Source organism: Malurus melanocephalus, unplaced genomic scaffold (genome assembly GCF_030028575.1).
Source record: "Malurus melanocephalus ecotype Western Australia unplaced genomic scaffold, MMel_1.1 scaffold_642, whole genome shotgun sequence".
NCBI classification, from domain to species: Eukaryota; Metazoa; Chordata; class Aves; order Passeriformes; family Maluridae; genus Malurus; species Malurus melanocephalus.
Window position 1 is genome coordinate 324,772 of NW_026623874.1, and position 23,725 is coordinate 348,496.

General features: G+C 38.7%; 1 protein-coding gene across 1 annotated transcript in view; it reads left to right on the forward strand.

Annotated features, from left to right (window-relative positions):
* Positions 1-22,648, forward strand: part of LOC130583911 (protein diaphanous homolog 2-like) — a gene marked incomplete at its 3' end in the record, with an annotated part of 53,012 nt that extends 30,364 nt beyond the window's left edge. Inside the window, exons 18-21 of the mRNA XM_057383580.1 lie at positions 799-913; positions 16,837-16,938; positions 18,370-18,464; positions 22,547-22,648. Coding sequence (XP_057239563.1) covers positions 799-913; positions 16,837-16,938; positions 18,370-18,464; positions 22,547-22,648 — 414 coding nt within the window. The remainder of the gene's footprint in view (positions 1-798; positions 914-16,836; positions 16,939-18,369; positions 18,465-22,546) is intronic.
* Between the last annotated feature and the right edge of the window lie 1,077 nt (positions 22,649-23,725).

Consider the following 23,725-nt stretch of genomic DNA (forward strand, 5'->3'; position numbering starts at 1 on the left):
GAGCCATCATTTGAGGAATAAAATCCTTACTGTTTAATTTAGTCCCTTTTGCTGTAACTGTCTTCCCCATTAGTGTTGGATTAAGGTAGTTTTTTAAAATGCCTTCCCTGCAGCTGGGGGTGAAGCAGTGCTGGAAGGTGGAGGAGCAGTGTGTTGCAGGGAAATTGGAGTGAGGCTGACAAATACAGCATTTCTGAGTTCCCTGCATCTCATCTGGAAATTAAATAGCCCTTGGAAATTACTTGGCATTTAAATGAACTGATAAACAATAATTAATAATGTGTTGGAAGCTGTTAGAAGAATGTATTTTGAAAACAAAATAGCAGTTTTGAGTCACACATGGAGAGTGAAATGGTCTTTCAGCTTCTATATTGCAAAGCATTTTTTTCTTTTAGTGTAGTCAGTACAGAGTTAATCCTGATCACTGCAGGGTCCACATGGACAGTTCATTTACTGGTGAGTTCTTCCACAGAATTCCCAAATAGCAGGGGTACACAGCAGTGGGGAGGAATTTGGGAACTCAGTAGAAAGCAATCAAGAGAAAGCAAGAACATTTCATCAAACCCAGCTGCTGCTGTTCTCAGGGCTGTTTGGAAAACCTGTTGAATGGGAGGAATCCAATAAATCCAACCCTTTGGGGCTGAGGGCAGCCCATCCATGGTGTTTGTGCAGGAAGAACATCCCAGAGCAGAGCTGAGCTCCATTCAGCCCAATCACCACTAAAATTCAGTGGCATTTTTTTAACTCAGCCTTTGAAAACGCTGCTTATTGACTTGGGAAATGCTGTTTTTCTTTCAGATTGAGCCTCAAGAAATAGGAGAAAACAGCTTTTGGGTAAAAGCTGAAGAAGATAAATTTGAAGACCCCGAGCTGTTTGCAAAATTGGCACTTACCTTTGGAACCCAAATGAAAGGTACATTCTTACTTTTCTCTTTATTGTGCTTTTATTAAGTTTAAAACTGCAATGGCAGTTTCTTTTATGCTTTGTGCAATATTATGGAATTCATAGGATGGTTTTATAGCTGGAAGATGATTTAAAACATATATTAAGCATTACAGTCTATTACAAGAATTGCTCCTCCTTCACTTTACAGCGTGAGGGGAGGAATCTTTTTGCAATAATACCTTTTAAAAGTGCACTGTATGTTGCAGACAGATGTGAGTTTTCTTGTAGTGAAATTATAATTAAATTTAAATTCTGATTCTAAAATCATGTTTATTTGCATTGTTGTTCCTAGCCAAGAATTTTCAGGATTAAGAACTGCAGTTTTTTACTAATACAGTGTTTGAGAGGTTAACTCAGGAGGGGCTCTCACAGGATTGTACCTTTCTCCAACTGTTTGTTTCCTCAAGTTAATTCTGAATGTGTTTTTTGCTGTTTGAAGCCTCTTCCAAGAGTTGGTCCTGGCTGTGTTTGTCATAAGATAGTTGCACTTTCCACTTGTAGCTCATACTCCTTTCAGTACTGAATTTAAACCATTCAAATTCTCCTTTTACAACACACCTTAGAACCACTTTGTGGCCTAAATGTTCAGATATTGCATGCAGTAAAACAAAAGCATCCTTTGCAGTAATTTAAGATTCTTTTCCATGCCAAAGTTGGATTGATTCTCGGTTCCTAGCACTGCAGGGAGGGTAAAATGATGTGGAGTTGGTCACTTGTAGTGTGACAGGAGGACATTTAAGGGAAGGAATGCCCAGCAGTGGTGACACAATGGCATGAGCCCCTTCTTAATGCAAAGGACAGGCTTCTGCCTTGAGCTGAGTCCTTTCATCACAAATCTGAAGAAATGTTTCTGAATTCCTGAAAAGCTTCTTCATTAGAAATGCTGAAAAAACCCTCTTGAAATTTTGACACAGCTGACAGTTTGCTCTGAGAAGAAATTCTTGTTGACATGGTTGCAGAGTTCTGAAAGTGGGAGAACAGAAACTCCTCAAATGGCTTTGTGTGGTGATAGCCTTGCAGATATTTTTCCTGTTCTTATTTATGTAGTTCTCATTAAATGATTGTAGAAAATAAGATGCCAGAGCAAAGGATGCACATTAAAAATGCTACTGCATGGTACTCAGGATATGAAAATCTTACTTGGCAACTCCTACAGAAAGACAGGGTTGTCTGGCTTTGAGTTCATGGTGTTTTTTAACTTGAAAACCTACTAGAAGTCAAGAAGACTCTGAGTATTTAGTTGAAGCACAAATAATTTCATTCCAGAAAGAGCTTTTATCTGGAAACATGGAATGGTGTTCACTGTTCTTCCTCCCCTTTTGCCTTCAGAGTCACAAACAGCTCAGTGATGCTCAAGTACCTATTTGAAGCATCATCTGGGATCAAATTTATCTTCTGCTTTTGTCCCATTTCTTGAAGTTGTCTCCCTGTACTTTATGGGAGAATGATAAAAAGGCAAACAGAAATTAGTGTGATATTCTCTCAAGAGCACAGTCAGCATGAAAAACAAACAAATGGATGAGTGGAAGCAGACTGACAATTGCCAAAAGCAGTTGTGGTGGCTGAGTGTTTACTCTCGTGTTCTGGGGCATTTTGGAATGCCACTGGGAATAGGAGCTGAAGTAAAAGAAATGGCACATTTATTAAAAATTTGTAATTCCATGTAAGCTGCAGCACTGAAATTTGATTAAACCTCTGAATTCTGTTCATGATTCTTTGGCACAATGAGAAAAAAAAAGTGGTGAATTTTTCTCATTTAAACTAGTTTTGTTTTAGGATGTTCAAAAAATGTCTTAATGTTGGTTATCACTAAACTTTGAGCTGCCTTGCTGCTTGAGTGCTGTCTGTTTTAAAGGGATGCAGCCAGGGCTGAAGGGAAGTGGTGCTTTTGGAGGGAAATATTGCAATGAAGTTGAACAATACTTTTTGCTCAGTATATTAATGCAGGGGTTTTATATCTCAGGAAGCCTGGGCTACTGCTTTTTGGTAGAGTTAGGGGTGTGTGTGCGCCCTAATTCTGTAAAATTTCTATCTTAAAAGCCCCATCAACTGGAATTAAGAGTTTAAAATGTTGGTGTTCTTGTCAAGAACCTACTTAAATCTTTGGGATAATTTCCCAAGAATGCTGCATGGAGCATTCTTCTACCAAACTTTGCTTTTGTCCCAGAACTGATATGAATTTTTTTCTCTGGCCATCACTGGAAGGGAGAAGAGCAGCAGCACTGCCATGTCCTCAGTGCTCTGTGGGATATTATATCAAAAAACTCCCATTTAATGTCTGGAATGTTCAATACATTGAGAATTGTTGAATTGTCTCCTCACAGGTGCAGGTAAAGCCTGCCACACCCCATGTTTGAGCTCTCAGATAATTTGCAGGGATGTGACAATGCTCAGGGTGATTCTGCTATCAAAATCATTTCTCACAGTTTGATTGATTGGCTAATTGCAAAACACTGCAAAGGAAGTTAATGCCTTCTCCCTAAAGGATCGTGGTAATTTCTGGCTCTTGTAATTTAGGTTGTGTATTTTGCCAGTCAAGAATGATAGTGGTGCTCTGAAGAAATTAATTATGTGTACAGTAGATCTGTAAAGGTAGTAATTAGTACATAATAGTCTGTAACTACTGGGATTGTTCCAATACAGAATTCATTATCCATCCAACTTGCCTCAAGGGAAAACTTCTCGATCAGGGTTCTGTTGCTTTACAATTAGACTTTTAAAATATATTTCAATCATTTTCATATGTTTTCAAAACTGAAGTAAGGTCTCAATAGCTGAGTTGTATTTTTCACATTATGGGAATATGAGTGAGAAGGGACAAGAGAAAGTACAAACTTCATTGTAAGCTTTAATTGAGAAAAACATGAATAAAATGTTCAGGTTTTGATTTTTATATATTATATATATATATATATATATTTTATATTTATTTATATAATGTATATAATGGGTCAGCACAGCTTTGGACTTGAAGGAAAATTGTTTGCTTTCATTTGCATTTGATACTTGTAAATACAAGGAGCAGCAATTAGAACTTTTAAGAAATGACTTTGCATTTGCTATGCTGAGAAGCCTAGATCTGATTGATCAGAGAACTTCAACATTTGCAAGATTTGAAAGGGTTCAGCTTTGGCCAAATTCCCTTGAACTCAGCTCCATTTGTAGGTGTGAGCCAGCCAGACTCAGTGTGATTCAGAAATGTGGTGTTAAGCACGGATAGGTCACCCTGGTTCAGTTCCCTGTGCTGCTTTGCCAGCACAGAAATGAGGAAAAAAAATTTGCTTCTGGATTGCAAACTGCAGGTGGCTCCCTTGGCCTGCTGATGGTGCAGCTTCTGGGTTTGTTTCCCTTCCCTCTCCCCCTCTCCTGTGCAGAATTGAGGCAATCCCAAGCAGAGGAAGATGCAGTTTTTCAGTCAGGATCACCCAGCTCGTGGGGCACAGGGATCTCATTACTTGGATTGCACACTCAGATCATCACTCCTCGTATCTGTTCCACACAGAAGTGCAGTAGATTGGTTTGTTTTCATCTTTGACTGTATTTGAAATTGTTGTTTTTCAACAACAGAATAAATTCAAGTGCTATAAAGGAGAAGTAGTGAGTTATTAGTTTGCTGTTTTTCTCTTTCCTTTTCTTCTTTACTGGATTTATCCAATAGGCAAATTGTCAAACTGAGGGGTGAATAAAGCTTTGCATGGTTTAAATAAATTGCTACCTGAAATTATTGCCACCTAGCATGGATTTATATCTGTATTTTGATGTATTTTATGTACATTTTTTGAATTCTAAAAAAGTTAATATTTTTTCAGAGCATTGTTGCTCAATCAGAGAGTTCACATTGAGAAATTTGGACACTGTCTTAGTCAGCATTGCATAAAGTACTGCAATAATTGCACCCTCAGAAAATCAAATACAAAGAGTCTGTATGCAAATTAAATTATATTCAGATTAAGAGACAGGTGGGAAATAGTTGGAGGTCTGGGCTATTTGAAAGTTGCTATCATTATTCATGGATTGCTTGGAGGTGCAGCATAATGAATTCCACCCAGTTCCTATAGAATGGAGTTCATTTTCCGAATCAGCATTCTATCTGTTCTGAATCCAGGTCAAACTCTCTAATGTGGGGCCATTCCTTCAGTTCCACTTTAATTGGCAGCACTTAACCCTTCTGGAACATCACTAGGACAGGTTAGGCTTCCCTGCTGGAGTCTGGAGGAGCAAGGATTCCAAATAAGAAATCCTGCTGCTTATTTAGTGACTGGGCCCTGCTGCTCAGATTTTCTGCAAGTTCCAATTAGTAATTGAGTCCAAAAGCTTCAGCAGTAGAATTTAAAGAGAATTTAAATAGAATTGGAATGAGGACTGACATGTATTGTCTTAAAAGGGCTCTTCTATTTATAACAATGTTGTGACTGAGCTGCCTTAGTTACAATGTCTCATATTTCAGGTGGGTACTTACAGAATTCGTGTTTTAATTTGTTATACCTGAGCTCACACAGTCTGAAAACCTTCAAGAGAAAAGGTGGAAGAGCAGTTGTGACTATTAAAAAAAAAAAAAAAAGCCAGAGAAGGTGAACTCTCAAAAGCATCAGGTTTTTCCCACAAAGCAAATCAGTGCATTGGGTTTTTTCCTATATTTGATGTCTGGGATGTTCCCATTAGAGAAGTGTAAGAATCACAGACAAACGTGTTCCACAAGTGTGGAATTGCAGCCTGCTGTGTGCTAACTCTGGCTGTAGTTAGTGCTTTCTGTACCTGCTCCATGCCTGGTTTTTCTGCAGGAATTTTGTGTTTGTGGATAGAACAGAGCAGAGGAAGAAAGGCAGGTTTGTGTTCCAGCTGTCTGTGTGAGTGGTGATGCAGTGCTCAAATAAAGCCCAGCACGTTTAACGAGGAGCTGAGGACAGAGACACATGTACTCTGCACAGCAGCCAGAGGGATTGTGTACAAAGACTAATTAGCATGAAATATGAATACATTCATGAAGGAGTCTTGATCTATAATGCTCTTACAGAGTATTTTTTTTTTCTGTGAATTCGATAAAAAAGAAATTCAGAAGTTGAATGGAAAAAAAAAAGAATCTGTGTTGAAATGAAAAAAGAAATGGGTTTTGTTTGTTTTTAAACAAATAGAAATCTATATTCCTGGAATAAAGTCCCTTCTGTATGAATAAATAAAGAGATTAGACTGAGAAGAATGCTTCCTCTAATGTCAAAACAGAAAGAAAAACCTGCAAAAGATGCTCTCCTTCAAGTATGCAACTGCATTTTTTATGGGAATTTAGTTAGATATGATAAAAATCTATTTAATATGAAGCTAGTTACTCTCAGCATGAAGTGTTTATCCAGCCTGGCCTTGAAGATCTGAGCAGCCAGGTCTGGTGGAAGGTGTGGTGGAAGATGTCCCTGCCCTGGCTGGGGTTGGAATAAGATGGTCTTTAAGGTCCCTGCTAACCCAAACTATTCTGTGATTATTTTATTAAATCATTCTATGGATTTGACAGTCACCCTTTGTTCAATGAACTGTTCAGGAAATTTGCCACAATGGATAATATTAAGGCTTCTCTTTAATGTGTAAGAATTTCTATCTGAATGTGTCCATAAAATACCTTGATAATGGATTGAAGCTCTGTGTTCAGTAATTCTGTGCAGAAGGGCTTTTAAACAATTCCTTTTGCCATCTGAGGTATTTGTAGCTGTGAATAAGTTTTTTGGCACCTCCTCAGTGTTGGTAAAGGAACCTCCACGTGTGGTTATTACAGCAAAGTTGTGTGACAGTGCAGCTCCTTCAGCTGAGCACTGCTTGGAAATCTGACCCAAGTAAAGCAGGGAAGAATAAAAAAAGTTTAGAGGAGAGGATGGAGAACAGATCAGCCACTTACCAGGACAGCTGGTGCTGACTGTTCAATAGCCTGTGCACCAATATTTCACTCTGCTGAAAACTTGCAGCAGTTTTCTAGGAATAGCAGTGGATTCTCTTAAATAAATAAAACCCCACTGCAAACAAAGATGTAGTTATAAGCAAAATTTATGATCTTATTGTACAGTAGTTCTCTCCAGTCTGTATTAAGGAGATGTTCCCTGCATCTTTCAGCAGAACCATGGTTAGCACATCCCACACTTCTTCCTGAATCTGCTTTCTATCACAGCAATAGAATGTGGATATTTTTTTTCTGCAAAAGCATAAACTGACAAAATGTGTCTGATTCATGGCCCAGTTCCAGTTGCTCACTGTGCTGACCTGCTGTGATTCTGTTGCAAAAAAATGGTGCCCTCTCCATGGATTTTATGTTTTATGTGCAAAACTGTTTTTGCTTTCTTTTATTGCTGACCAAAAAAAAAAAAGCCCAAAATCTGTCATCTGCTTTTGACATGGAACCTTTCTCTGAGTGATGGTTGCTTCAGCTGCAGTGCTTTTATAGGATGCTTTGAACAAAATATCTGCTACTGCAAGAGTTTCTGCCATTTGTATGTAGAGTAAGGATAGTTCTGTTACCTACATGAATAAAGGTTCTTTGGAGAAAGAGGCATTAAAAGCTATCTGAAGGATTAAAAGTTAACAATCTTGCTATTAAATTTCTGAATTCATTGACAAATTGAAAATACTAGGTACATAGGCATTAATACAGATAGTAACAAAAGTATCAGCTTTTGAATTGCTTATTAATCATGTGGAAAGGGTGTAAAGCTGAAATTACAACTCGCTGTATTGTGTGATTGTTCTGTGTCTTGTGCAGCATGAGAAACTGAAATGTGTCCCAAACTTCATTCTTTCAGATGCCTTATTCTGTTCTGTAAGGTGGGAATGTAATTATTTTAAAACATTACTACAGAATAGCTTCCCACTGTGAAGAGACAGTGGCTTTTTAAAAGTAAAAGGTGCAAGTCAGTGTGGAATATCATTAAATTGCATATTCTGCATGGGAGTATATGTGGAAGAAGTTTCAGTGTTTTCTTTGACTTTTTTTGTTGTTTCATTTAACACTTGGCTCATTAGCACAGACACACTGCCTTCTTAATCATTGTAGCTGAATTTTGGTGATGTTGGTGGAATCAAAGGTAAGCAGAGCAGGTTTGGGATGTGCAGTGGATCCTGTGTGTGCCCAGGATGAGGTGAACAGGGGAACCTGGCTGTGCTGCTCAAGGTGAGACATGGGGAGCTGTGTGTTCCTGCACTATTTTTAGGCTGTTACAATGCAAGCAGCTTAATTTAGTACCCTGTGTGTCCCCTAAGACTAATCCTGTAATGTGGAAGTAATTTATCTTGTATGTCTTGAAGGCAGATAATCATTGCCCGTGTGTTCTGAGAGCACCTGGGTGTTTGCACAACACTTTGGGATGCTGGGACCCCAAGACAGCTTTTTCAAGGTAATAATAACACACTCAGCCTTGCAGGGCTGCCTGAGCCTTGTGTTTTATCTTCAGCAGGTGACCAAGAGCAGATGCTCAGTCCAAAGAGTAAATACATGTTAATATATATTAAATGCCTGCAGCTTGATGTACACAGGATCGATTAAACAGTGAGAGCTCTCAGCTGCCAGCAGTGATGGTTTTTCTAAGCCAGAGGTCACATCTTTACACCTAGGAAAGTCTTCATTGTGTTTATTCTTCGGTGAACTCATGATCTTGCAGCATTTATAACCTGTGCCATTGCACTGGTCTGGATTTCAAACAGATTTTGTTGTTTTCCTGAGTTTAAATTCTGTTCTTTCTCCTCTTCCTGGTTTATTGCATCCTTTTTCTCCCATTGAAAGTCTCGTTAACAGCTAATTTATATTTATTTCAAAGACTGCACAGAGGGGCAGACCAAAATTGTCCATAATTTGCAGAAGACCCAGTAACACATCCATCACCCAATAAATACAGGGGATCTGCCCCATTTGCTGAGGAGCACCTCACCTCAGATTTGTTTGTCCCAAATGTCTCCATCACTGTTTGTTTCTTAGGGTTGCCAGGAGCATTTCAGTGTCAGGATTTTTAGCCTTATTTATATTGATCAGCTGTCAAAGCTGTGGTTACCAGTCAACCTCACAGGGCACGTGCTTTGCTGTTGAAATTAATGGGATCTATTAAGACAGATAATTTCCTAATTATTTTTAGTATGATCCTTTTACCCTGTGAAGTTCTGCTTTGGACCTGATGCCTCTGAAAGCCTCTTTTGAGTTCTGGTTTAATGTAGCAATAAATACCAGCTGGTATGGGTTTTTTGTTTTTTTTTTTTTATTCTAAATAGGAGAATAGAGCTCTTTTTATTAAATTTAAAATCAAATTTCTTATACACTAAGTCAGTGGAAATGTAGCATTGTGTTGGTCAGAGTGTGTAACCAGGATGTGCCACGTTACACTGAAAAATTGAGGGATTTGGGAATTGGATAGTTTAAGATCAAGAGTTTTGTATGCATATTTATTTAAATCATCAGTGATGGAGAAATACATTGAAAAAATGATGAGAATGCTAAAATGTGTGTTTGGAGATGTGTATTTTACTCAGTGTTTCAATATTTAGTCAGGATTGTTAAATATCAAATATCACAGTGATAGAAGAAATTAATTTATCACTTCATTTCTAGTAACATTTTCATCTGTTCCAGTAAACACAAATATCTAATTAACTTGACTGTGTAAAAGGATTTTCAGATCCTGGGATCTTTTTTAGGTCCATAATTTGGAAAGTTCCTTTGGAAAATGTGATTTCCATAGGTGTGTTTGTTTGTCAAGGTGAGCCTTTAATGGGCTTAATCAGGGGGAACAGTAGGTGAACTACTCATTTACAAGTTATCTGTTTTATTAGACTTCTCACAGTAATAAAAGAAAATGAGTTTGTTAGAATTTGGTAAAATATGACAGCAGTTTAATGACATTTAGTTGGATTTCTTTTTTCTGGATCTTAATAATTTTTTTTTCTTTTGAAAATTCTGTGGATAAAAAGCATATCAGAATCTGGGAAATCATTAGAGTTGTCCTCACAGTTTGGTGGTGATGGTGGCCTGATGTCAGAGAGGAAAATGTAACTGAGACATGTGACTATTACAATTAGAAATGCTGTTGCAGGCAGAATTTTATTTTCATTTATCTTCTCTCAGCCATGTCCTAATTTCCTCTGTGAGCTCCAAAGGGCAGGGAGTGATCCCTCAGTCAAACTCTGATATTGGGGCTGTGCAGCCCCCAAAATTCAGCATCTCCTGATGCTGGGAAATCTTCCAGGGGTGCAAAGGGACAAATGGGGTCCTGTTGCTTCTTCCATATCGATATTTATGGGGAAAATGGAGAGAAGAGGTCATGGAAACTCTGCTGGGTTTATTCCAGCTCCTTACAGCACAACTTCAGCACAGTAAATGAGGCCCATGGAGGGTATTTTCAGTTTATTCCTTCTTTGCCTGCTATTGTTGGGTTTCTAATGTTCCTCTGCATTTTAGTGACCATTTGTGTGTCATGAATTGTTAATATTTGCTGTCTTACAGCAGAAGCAACATCTTTCCCAGTGAATGGAAGAGGGCAAAATCAGTTGTGAAATTGGTTGTGGATGTATTTGGGATTTTTTTGTGCGTGCATGGGGAAGGGTTGTTTTGGTGGTTGGTTTGTTGTGTTATTTATGGTTTTGTTTTGTTTTTTTAACAAAATGTTTGTGGCTCAGGCCTCTCCTTGATGCTGTTTATAGAATGCTGAAAGCCATTGCAGTACAGAGTGGGTAATTCACTTTAACTCTACAATTTTGCTGCACAAGTTCTTGCTATAGATTGACAATTATACTATTTGCAACCATTTCAGGGCAATTTTAACAGAACAAGAAATATTTTATGTTCAATTAATACTCATCATTAAATGTGGTCAAATAAAATACCAATTAATTTTAAGAACAATTAAGAGGAGTATAGATCCCCTGTTACTTTTTTTTTTTTTTTGCAAAACTAATTTGTAAAACTTAAGTTATGATCTGCTTTATTCTTCCACAGACATAATTTGTTGGGTTGGTGCCACTTCCTTCAGCTTGATTACATTAATTAGGCAAAAAACATGCAAGATTGCAAGAGGTTCCAAATTCTTTTCCTCCCAGTTAGTTATATTTTTTTTCTCTTAAGAGCTGAGTATAAGATTCACTTTTGGATCAATTGCTTGCTTCGTAATAATTCTTTTTTTATTGCTGTACCAGGTATTGAGCTCTTCTGATTGCAGAAAGGGCAGAGTGACAGCAGGAGTGCTTAATTAATTTTGCTTCAGGAATTGGTGACTGAGTGATTTTAGGTGAACTGAAAAATGCCAGGTGGCATTGGGAATAAACATGAGATCCCCCAGCTGCTGCCTGAATGGGCAGGAGGCGTGGCTGGCACCTGCTGCTCTTGCCTTTCTCTGATGTTTGGGGAGATGTTTGCTGTGTCACACTGAGGACTGGGATGGAATTTGGCTGCCAGGGCACTTTTGAACCCCAATTCCTGCAGTTCATCAGTTACAGAGCACACATTCTGCAGGAGAGCCTGGTGGAGAGCTGTGCCATGTCCCAGAGTGTCCCTGGCATCCTCTGGGTGTTCTGTGGTGTCCCTGGGCACAGGGAGCCCCTCCTTGGGGGCTGCTTCTCCTGGGTCACGAGTGACAGGAGCAGAGGGAATGGCTTTGTTTGCACCAGGGAGGGTTGGATTACACATTAGGAAAGATTTCTTCACAGGAAAGGCTGTCAAATACTGACCCAAGCTGGCCAGGGAATAGATCAGGGGGCATCCTGGAAATGCTCGAATATCGAGTGGATGTGGCACTGAGCAGTTGGGTTGGTGCTGAACATCAGCATCTCAGAGGGCTTTTCCAGCCTGAGCCATCCCATGAATTGTTTCACTTTTGCATTTCCTGATGCCCAGCAGTTTGTGGGGTCTGCTGTGAGCACACAGAGCTGTCAGAGTTCATTGTGCTTCCTGCAGTAAGGGCTTGGATATGGTTCATGTGAGTGGCTGCAGGAGGCTCCAGATGTGCCCCAGATGTGCCCCAAACTGCCCCAAACCTGCCCCAGATGTGCCCCCATCATCCCTGCCCCATCCCTGCCCCAGCTGTGCCCCCTGAGAATGTCCCCAGGGACACCCTTGGGGTGTCTTTTTCCCTGAAGGAAAAGAACAATTGCAGCTCTGAGACTGTGTTTGACATTCCTCTTTCTTCCTCCCTCTTTATTCAACTTTTATTTCCATTTTTGAGTGCCTCTAGAAATAACACAGAGATGGAGGATTATCAGTAGCGTTCCAAGATGATCAATTTAACCAGACTTCAAGAAGTTTTCTTGTGTTGCAACAGAATTTACTGAACTTTTGTGCCACAAGTTATTTTCTAATCTTTCAGTGGCATTCCCAGCTCCTTATTTCATTTTTCTACCAAGTCGTATCACATCAGGTTTTTTTTTGGGGGGGTAAATTCAGTGTAATTATTACTTTCAACTACTCAAGTTACTCTTGTGTGTGTAGTTTACATCCCTTGCACACCTAATTTTTTCCTTCTATGTTCTATATAGCCATAGTTCTTCTGTCAGGTAGAGGGAATAACAAAGCAGTTAATTTCTTTTGTATATTTACATTTGCTGCCAAATGCAATTGGGAAGCCACTTGCCAGATGGAAATAAGATGAAATTACTCATTCATTTCCCATGACAATGTAAGGATGTTTTTGTTCACTGTGTGTACAGACTTGGCAGAAATTGGAGATTAAGGCTCAGGCTAAGGTGGGCTAAAGTTCACCTGAATGTCTGCTTTCTCCACGTTGTAATTCAATGTCCTGCTTTTAATCTCCCTTTAATTTTCATCCTCATCATATTCATGACTGACAGTTTTGCTGTTAATTCCTTATTAAAATTATTCATTGATAACCTAAAGAAAGAAAGCAATTTCATATGAACAGGACATTTCAGCTCGTAATAAAATGGCTTAACAACTTCAGTACCATTAAGTAAAATCATATATATTTTGAAAAATTAATCATAGCCACTTTTAAGGCTCTTCAGTAGCTAAATTAATGAACAGGTGTAAAATGATAATTTTCAAGAATAATGTATGCTTCCTTTCTTTTCCTACAGAAGTACAAAAGTATTGATGGCACAATTTTTTTTTTTAATGAAGTCTCTAAAGTATTTCAGCCTGTTTGTGTATTTTCTTTGCCATGATTCTCATTAGCCTTGTTGAATGTGTTTTAAACATAGATCCCATTTTGTTTGGTGTGCCCTGGATGGTGTCAGGCAGGGCCCTTTCAGGGGATTAGAGGAGTTCCCAGCTGAAGGTGCAGCTGGAGCTGGGTGATGGCAGAGGAGCAGCAAACAATCCTTGCAGCATCTTGCATCAGCTTTTTCCCTCCACCTCTGATAAACAAATGTATTGCTGCAAACTTCATGGAGCTCTAGTTAGGAAAAAAATAACTTATTTTGTGTTGGTGTTTCCTTCTGTTTTCTGGTCTTAAGAAAGAATCTCTGTGTGGCCCATGCTCTCCTTTGGCCTTATCTTACAGGCTGTTTTTCCCTTCTCCTCTTTTCTCTACTTGAGGCAAAGTTATAAAGAAAAGTCCAGCCCAAAGCTTCTACAGTTCTAGCTGATGTGAGATAATTATTGGCCATTTTGCCATTTCCGTGCCTACTAATTATTGGTTTGTTGGGTTTTTTTTAATGCTTTCTTAGTTCTTACTTCCTCCCACCCAAATAGGGCCATCACTTTAAATAACCAAGAGTAGAATTGTCTCCATTTCTTGAAAACAAAACCCTCACCCATGTATCTGCCTCTGTGTGTGTATATGTGTTCCAGATAAATCCAAACATCCATCTGCATCAGCGTGTGTGAAATGGGATTAACCACCCTGAGAACCACAGGGATGCAGGGCAGGGGATTTTAAAATGCTTTGCATAAACACAGCAGCCATTCCTGAGCTTTGTGTGTTATCCCAGGCATGGGGAGTGAAACAGCAGAGCACAGCCTTGGGAGAGGGAATTCTTGTGATGCATCTGCTGCTTTCCTGTGGGAGCAAAATCCTTGGACTTCTGGGCTCTTACTGGGGTTTGTGAAGGAGATATTTTGTCTCTTTTGCAAAGAAAGACTTGCTGGAGAATCTGGGCAGTTGTGCAAGGCTCTGCCATCCTTTAGGACTGACACAGAGATGAGCAGTGAGCGTGCTCTGGGATGTGGAACTGCTGAGCTGTGGCTGTGGAAGGCTCCGTTTGGATCCAGCCATGGTTAAGGTGTGGGAAAAGCTTATCATAATTGAAACAAGAGCAGAAACACAAACAGGGTGCTCAGGTGTGGATGGAGCAGGGAGTTGGGTCAGGGTTGGACCCTGTGCAATAAGAGCTCAGCTGAGCTGTCCCTTCCAGTGTTCTGGTGCTTCATTACCTGTGTTTGGAGAGTGAGGAACTGTCCCTTCTGCTGCACCTTTTGTTTTAAACTCTGCCCATTTCTGTGATGGAAGCCTGGCTGTGGCAGTCCCTGGCTCTGGGTGCTGCCTCTCAGATCTGTTGGTTTGCAAAACAGCTGATTGTGGATGAAGATGTGAGGCAGTGCCATTATCAAAGTGCTGTAATGAATAATCACAGCACTAAACTCCAAATCTGTACGAAGTAATGGAGCTGCTTTAGCTTCCAGATTGATTTTTCATCTTGCTTTTCTGAGCTACCCTGTGCTGTCTGCTATAAAATCCTTCTTTTATCTCTCCCTTTGGTTGTGTGGCATCAAACCAGAAAGCATCTTATCTTTAAACAGGCACTTGTGAAAGGAGAACCTGACAAGGGGCAGGAGGTTGGTCACCGACAGTGGATTGAGTTCTGAAAATATTGAGTATATTTTTAATTGAGTTAATTATTCAGAATTCTGTAATCTGTGGTTGTGTTGCAGTTGAATCACTCCTAAATGGACAGTGTGATCAGAGGCAGTGGTAGAAGAGGGATGAGCGTGGCTTTGGAGAGCTCTCTGATGCTCCTTGGCATCCCAAGTGTGGCTCAAACGTGCTGGAGAGGTTCTAGGAGCTGTCTGAGCTAGAAATTGTAATAGTGTGTCTTTGTGCTGTGAGTTCTGGCTTGGTAAGGTCGGTGCTGATGCTGTATTGTGACTTCAGCAGTCACAGGAGCATCTGGTTTGGTGTGTCTCTGGTTTTTGTGAATTGGCATGAAGTTAACTTCGAGTCTCATGCGTGGAAAGATTAGAACTTTTTGGAAAGAACATCTTCATCTGGCCTTTGTCAAGTAGAAAAGTTTTAATCTAAGCCAGACATCATCTGATGTTTGTGAAGGGGTGAGGGGGGCAGTGGTCAATGCTCTAAGGACGGGATCCATGGAGATCTGGAGGGTTTAACTCATGGACAGATCAGGTTTGCAATAGGTCACTCATCTTCCTGAGCCGTTTTCCCATCTCTCAGCAGACACAGATCCATCCATGCAGTGTCTCTGGTGGAACAGAACTCGTAGTGTTTGTTCCCTTCCCCTGGGACAGCTCATTTTAACTCTTGGGGTATTTTTTTGTTTGTGTTGTTGAGCACCTGGTCTGATTTCCTTGTCCAATTGAGAACAATTAGCAATAAGGTCTGATTACTTGATCAAGTGTCATTCCAGAATTTTAAAGGGAGCTCATTAGAGTTCAGGGCTCAGTTCTGGTGAATTCTGGGGTTCTGTGCTGATCTCAGGGCACACACAAATCCCAAAGCAGCTGCTGCAGGGCAGTGCAAGGCAAGGGGACAGCAAGTGTTGCTGTGTTGTGGAATTCTCATTTCTGTGCAGCTTTCCCTGCTCTGGGCTCTTCAGAGGGAGCTCCTGGTACTGCCCCAATCAGCTCTGGCATGAAAATGCCCAAGGTAAACTGATTATTCAGTGCTATAAACCCAGCAAAATTGCTTCATGCCAGATGTTTTCCTTGTGGTAATGGGTGTAAGGAGGCAAACACCTGTTTTCTGTGTTATTTTAGAAAAAAAAAATATTAAAGAGGTTGAAACGGAGATTTCATGTTGTTCTTCACAGTAAAAATTAACTTTTTTTCTTAGGAGGTACCTGTAATGAAAGCTGTGATGGCTCATTAGAGTGCAACAAAAAATAGTGCTCAGAGAACAAAACTGTGTTCAGGGTGCTTGAAACTTCTTAATTTGACTTTGCAGTTGTTCAGTCACTTTTGAATGACTTAAAATATTCATTAAGTTCAATTAATGTTAAGCACAATTAATGTTAAGTTCAATTAATGTTAAGATTCTATTCCTTCAGTGCCAAATATGTTATGTGATATTTAAAAGGAAATAAATCCTTGTTAATGGGTTTACTTAATGCTTAAGAAAATTTGGTGGAAATTGACTGTTTTAAATTATGCAAAAAATCAGCTTATATTTTAGGTACTCCAATACCACATTTCTTCCCATATAATTTCAAGTGCTGAATAAAAGGCTACTGATTCTTGCTAATTTAAAAGAAATTGCTTTAAATTATACACTGTTTTGTTTTGCTTTTTACCACTGACAACATAAATAATTAATAGAAACATACCTTTGTTCAGTGTGATAAATATCAAATGATTCAAGTTGTTGGTTTTGGATAAAGAACTTATTAATATGATTTATGTTTCAATAGAGGGCACTCACGTGCTTTGAGGTAACACCAGATCCCTGTATTTTTAAAAGTGCTTGCAATAAATTGGAGCTGAAGTGAAATTTCCCAGGTTAAAATACATAAATATTATTTGATAGTGCTTGGGAAAATTGTTCATTATCATATTTTTATTCCTTGTTCCTTTCAGTTTTGGACATTTGCTTTGTTTGTTTGGATATTTTACAGTAAATTGAGGCAGTGCAGTCATTTTGCCTTGAACTTATTCTAAAAATGTATTATTATGGCTTTCTAATGGACTTGCTGTTAGCTAAGATTGAACAGTTGTAGTAATGAATAGAATTTAATAAATACCTCCTTTCCAGCCAAAAAGCCTGTAGAAGAATCAGAAGAGAAGAAAGCGGCTCAGTCAAAGAAGAAGATCAAAGAATTAAGAGTTTTGGATGGAAAATCTGCACAAAATTTATGTAAGTGGTGTGTAAACCATTAGGTCAATATCTAAGTATTGTCTACACCTCACTGTTGATAAATTTTCTTTTTTTGCTAACATGTCTTAACATTTTTTTTTTCTGAAAACTGCTAATTTGAACATGAGTCCTAAATTCAAAATTGTTTGAATACATCATATAACCTGGAAAAAATGAAAGAAAAAAAAAAAAAGGAAAACTATTTAGACTGAATGAGCTACTGAATGGTTTTTTTGTCAGTCTGTTCTTTCATTTATTGCTCCAGACTAAATGAGCTGATGGTCCCTGTTTGGGGCAGGGCACAGTGCTGGTGGCTTTGGTGGGATGGACTTTGGTGACCTTTCCTGATGGCTCCTCCTGGGCAGAGCAATGAAGGAAAAGAGGTTAAAGAGAAGGTGTTATAGATGGGCTAAATATGTGCAAACATACTGCTGTAAATGGTTACAAAACCTGCCCACTTGTACATTCACATTGCTGCTTCCCTCTTTAATTATGGAGGGAAATAATCATTAAGAGTAGTAAAGTCTTTTATTTGAGTTAGAAACACCATAAATGGCACTAGTCTGACTCTGCCCATGGCAAATAAGTGTGAAAAACCAAATCTGTGCATTGTTGAGTAGCACATCCATGAGCAGGGAATGAACTGTGACCCAATTGATATCAAATTTCAGGTTTTGAGAGTGTGGATGGGTGTGGGATCATCAGCCATGGTAGCTGGGCTGAATATAAAGCACTTTGTTACCATGTTATGCTGCTCCATCTGTTAAGACTGCTCTGTGGTTTAGTGAATGGGGCTCTCTTGAGATTTTATAACATTCTGAGATCAAATTGCTTTGAGAAATCCATCTTTGAAGGGTTTGCATTTTATGTGTCTCTTGCATAAGTTCAGTTACCCTAAAAAGTGATGTTCGGGCAATTTTTTCTTACTTTGTCCAGCTCTTCATTACCCCTTTGATGTAGAATTTTTTGTAAAATACCATGTAAATATAACTTACTCAATTGCAAATGCAGTGCAGCTTTTCATAAATGGTTATGGAAGCAATAATAATAATAATAATAATAGTAATGATGATAAGGTCTTTATTGGCTCAGTAGGTCTGTGTAAGTAGTAATGCAAATGTCATTCATAAAGATAAGACTTTATTGCTAAGTGACATTGATAGGGAGCAACTGAGGCTGATTAAAAAGTTAAAAGTGTTGTCACAGTTTCATCTCTTAGAAATAAAATTCATTATAGGTCATTATAAGAAAATTCATTGTAAACTGCAGTGGTGTGCCTCATGTAGCATTTGTTTTGTAGAGGAGACTTCTTAACTGTGAAACACAGTTTGGATGAAAATACAAATTTTTTTGACTTGCTAGAAATTGTTTACCTTTGTATATCAATCATTTTGACCTTTTTGATTCTAATGATTTATTACTGAATTTCAGCAATATTTTTGGGTTCCTTCCGTTTGCCTTACGAAGAAATAAAAAATATCATTTTGGAGGTTGATGAAGAGAAGCTGAGTGAATCCTTGATTCAGGTATGTGAAAATAGCTCTGCTTTTGTTCATGGCTCGTTTTCCTCATGGAAATGGCCTGAAGGTGTAGGAATTCATGAGTAAGAGCAGTGCAGATTTGCTGTAGGGTATCAGCTGCAAGTGTAGCAGTTGTATTTACTGTTTCATTGATTTCCCTTCTGCTTTGGAATATGGTCACATGGAGCAGTAAAATGGCTTTTCAAAGACACTCTTAAGAAACAAAGCCTTGGAATCTCCCCTTCCAAAAGGAAATATTTGAGAATTTTGGTTTTTCAGCTTCAAAGTCAAGCTCAAAAACATGTAGGCTGGTGCATAATGAAGTTTGATGAGTTTTCTTGTGGAAGCAGCTCTGGAGCAGCTCTGCCTGTCTCCAGTGAGAGATGAAACTCCCCGAGTGTTTCAGGATAGTGCTGCTACTCCAAACCTGTCTGTAGATCAAACCTGCTCTCAAGCGTGTTTGGCCTCGTTTGGAGCCCCAAATCTCTCAGTTGGAGAGAAGAAAAGATGGAATGCAGCTTCTTTACATCCCTGTCTGATTTCCTCCCCGAAGGAGGAGAGTGTGTGCATGGTCCCTATGATGTCTGAGGAGTGACAGTTCGACAGAGAAGCATGCAAATCCTAAAAGTTACTCAGGTTTAGCACCCCAGTAATGCTGTGTTGTTTTATTTAATATTATATTCAACACTGGGCCTCAATTTATCCTTTCATCCTTCCCTGGCTCCTGGTTGCATCTTTGTCCCATTCCCCTCCAAGGTTTTCTAAATTAATTTATTCTGCATTTCTTGGACTGGAAAAATGATTATTCTGGAGACTCTGGTCTGAACTGAGTTGCCTCAGTATCTGAAAATAAGTTCAAAGTATTAAATTTATTGAGGACTTGGTTTATTGATCAGATCCTGTGATTAAGAAGCTTGCAGGTTTAGTAAAATCAAAAATCAAGGGGGAGGAAACAACTTGGACGGCTGAAGTGGTTTCACACTGATCTCTGTACAAATGGAGCTCCACAGAGGAGCTCCACCAGTGATAATTCAGCCCTGTTTTGGTCACAAGTTAAAATGACACTTTATGGGTTCCTGTGAGGTAAATTAACTTCATCCCAGCCAGGCCTGGGTGACCACAAAAAAGGCCACTGTGATTGGAAGGTGTGTTGGGTCAAGGATTTCCAGTCAGGAGGATAATTTTTGTGCTTTTGAATAGTCTCCTTCCATGACCTTACCTAAATGACTTGGTACATTTCTCACAAATGAATTTAAAATAGAGAAGCTGAACTTAAAAACTACTTCAGATGATTGAGGGATAGAGGAGCAGTCTCCAGAAGGAAGCAGAAGAGATTGGCTTGATTAGATCAGCAATATATAAATAGCTGGCAGGATATGAGCAGGGTACAACTGTGTGGGGAGGAGAGGGATGGGTGTGAGCAGCAGGGACAAAAGCAAGGTGTAACTCCAGAATAAATGTGTGTGAGTGGATCATGGGTGCAGCTATCCAGAAACTCAGCAGAATAAAATGTGCAGAAAATTGGTGCTTTGAGATTGGTCCCTTTGTGTAGGGAATGGCAGAGCTGCCTCCAGTTGCAGGGAGATGCTGCTGATACCTGGGAGAGATTGCTCTGTGTTCAGAGATTTTCATCCAAATGGACTGGGGATGGATCATCCATCTCTTACTCAGTCTGTTCTGGTTCATTTTTATTCTGATCTTTCAACTAATTTACCAATTTAGCAGTTTTTAATACTAAGATTGGAAAAATTGTGCAAAGCAAGCCTTGCTTCCTTCCATGCTTAGCAAAACTCAGACTTTATAAAGTGCCTGTGTGGAAAGTGCTTTGTTCTAAGTATCAAAGAGTGGAAGTGGAATGGATATGGCATCATCAAGCAGATAGCAAAGTGCTTTTTCCATTTTGCTTCTCAGGCACTCGTTTCTTGCTGCTTTTTAAACTTGCATTGTAATACTTCAATAAATTGGATTAATGAGTGGGAGTACCTGGTAGAATATGTACTGTTGTGACTCTTCCTCAAGGGAAACACTGGGAAAAAAATGTTTTCCATTCCTGGTGTGTCTTAGAGGGGGTAAGTTGTTGGAAGCAGACAGTTGTCAAACACCATGTCTGACAGGATTCAGGGCCTGTGACAGTGAGCAGTGAGTGACAGTTTCAGCCTCTTCGTGTCAACCTTGGTTTCCTTTTTATGCTTACGTGAACCATTTTTATTTCCCTTCTTTTTATTTCAACCTGCATCATAGTGAATAGAGCAGGAAAGTGTTTCCTGAAGTACTGACAGGGTTTGAATATGTGATCACTGAATGCTTTATCTTCATTTTCAGTTATTCAATCCATGCAGTGGATGTAAATATACAGATTTAGCTGTGTGTATATCTGAAAAAAGGAGCTGCAGTGTGGGCAGAGCCAAACTGTTCCTGTTACAAGCTGGAATAAAATCAGTTAATCCCTTGGCTCTGACCCATTGAGGGTTGGGTGAGGAGAAGGAAAAATCAAGCACAGATCTGTTATCAGTTAACAGATATTGGTAATACAGCTACAAAACAGCTGCTTTAGCAATATTCTTCTATTTCTGCATTGATGGAAAAGCAATGTTTTACAGTGAGTTTATTAATGTGCAATGAAATCTCCATTTCTGACAAATACTGTGAAATTCTGGAGGACAGCATCTGGTAAATAGTCTAGCTAATCAAAATAGATTAAAAAAATTGCCTCAGTTAATGTCTTTGATCTTTACCAACATTAAGCAATTTATCAAATGAGCAAGAATGTTTTACAGATCCTTAATTTTTTTTTTTCAAGTATAAACCTGCGGGACATAGGTTTGTGTTAATAGGAAACAAACTTAGGTTTAATCACAGCTTTACTGTGACACAGAGGTGACTGTGATGTTTCTCTGTGCCAGAAGTTTTGAGCTCTGCTTTCTGAGACAATCAGTAACTCCTCAGTGTGAGATAAAAACCTTTCTGCAGCAGGGATGGTTTGTCTGAGGCTGCCTGTCATCTTTATTTTTTTTTTAATTAAGATGGGTGAATGTTTGATTCTTTCAGCTCGGAGAATTAAGTTTGTTATCACTTGCAAATTTGACAAATTAGACTGATTCCTTTCTCCAAGTTGGACCTTAATGTCTCCTTCCAGCCTGGCACGGTGATCAGTAATCAAATTCTCAAAACAAAGAAAAATATTACAAGATGATGGCAAGATTGGGCTGTTCTAAAAATAAGACATCTGTACCTCTAATAGTACAGATTTTCTCCAATTAAAATTTTTATATCTGAAAAAAATGTGCTGCTGCAGTGCTGGCTGCTTTTCCAACAGGCGTATAACTTTTCCTATTGATGTTTGCTTAAATATAATTTTATATTTTTTTTTCTTTAAAGAATTATATTATTGCTTTGATTTCAACTGATGAAATTTTAAACATTTAAATACAATCTACACTTTCACTGGGTATTTTTTAAAGTGTTCTTCAGTCTTAACAGAAGTATTTTATATATTTGGCATATCTGCATTTTGAGATGTTAAGATCATATAATAATTCACAATTTGCTCTGGGGACATGAGTAAGATTGCAAGCAAGTTCAGCTTTTTCCTGAATTCCTCTATATTTGCCATCCAAAAGATCTGTGCAATTTGGGATGTTGACCTTTTTTGTGTGAGGTGTTTTTAGGTGTAATTTGTGCACAGCTACTTTGAAAGCCTCAAGACTGTAATTTTTTTTTAATTTTACTAGTTTTGTCATGTTTTACACCAGTTATTTCTTGATTAATATTTAATGAGCAAGATGCAACCATTAGGGCAATAAGAGATTGCAGATGGACAAAACTCCTTGATGCTGTCAGACCTGGAAAATGATCCTCTAACCTTTTAATACAGAGAAAGCATTCTTCAGCTCAGAGACTGCAGCAGAGCAGTTGATGTCTGTATTAAATAATTACTGCTTTGATTTGATGTTTATATCGTGGCGAATAAAATAAGCGCCCCGTAATTTCCTGGTGCGTTTCCATGTTGTGCTATTTTAAATGTGTTATTTTGGGTCTCTCAGGTGTTTTAATAGAACAAATTTGATATAATGCCTTGTTTGTTTTAGAACCTGGTGAAGAATCTTCCTGAGCAGAAAGAACTCAATGCCTTAGCTGAATTAAAGGATGAATATAACGATCTCGCTGAGCCGGAGCAGTTTGGAGTTGTGGTACGTATGAGTGCACTGATTAACTGCAGAGTTTCACTTTGGCACATGAAAAAAAAAAGAATTTTAGGGTTAAAATATTGTTTTTAGTGTTTTTGCAAGACCTACAGTAGGAAAAAAATACTATTTCCTATTGAATAATCAAAAAATGTCTTGAATATGTGTTAGGCCAGCCAGGGTTGGGACCAGATGAGCTGTAAGGTCATTTCCAATGTGAACCACCATGTGATTCCATGATTCTGGGAATGGAATTACACTGTGCCATCAACAGCAACAGGCAATCATGTGCCAGACCAAACATTTTGTCTGCCTGACTTGTCTTTAATGTTTATTATTATCTTAAACGTTTATTATTATCTAAAACATTTATTATTATAAACATTTATTATTATCTAAAATCTTCTCTGAAGAACCCTCTGGCTTCAAGCATATAAATTTCCTTGAGTCTGTGGCAGACCCAGTTATTCCATGGCACAGACAGTTGGCAATGGCAGCATTTGCAGAAGTTAATTATTTAATAAATGAGTTATTGAATCTATTCTGGTGGTGATTGTGGGGTCTGAGCTCCTGAGTTCTGTGCCAGGCCTTGGAAATCACTTTTTGCTCCTGGATTTCCTGAGACCTGAGAAGTCTTTAGGCAAATGAGTTCCTGTTTTTGCTTCACTCTGGCAGCCTAAGAGATTAAAATGATGATGAGAGCCTCTGTAACACGCTCAGGATTTATCCCCAACTCCACAGGAGCTACGTTTGCTCTTGCTGGATTTTTTAAGGCATTATGTACATTAAAATGCATTAAAGCAGAAATAGAGGCCTCTTAAAAGACTTTTTTTTTGCTAAAAAGCTCTGATTTGAGCATAATTTGGCTTCAGAAGTGCCTTTTGAGTGGTTTTTTTTTTTTAATTATTTTTTGGTTGGGGAAGTAATGGAATATGATTTGTCCTAATGAGATTTTTGTAGAGGATTTAGAAAATGAAAGATATCAGTGGCTTCTTTTGAAAAATTTCAGCCTATTGATTTTTTTTTTTTTTAATAAATGGTGTAAAGTTCCAAAAATCTTTTCTTTCCAAAGAAAGATGAGGA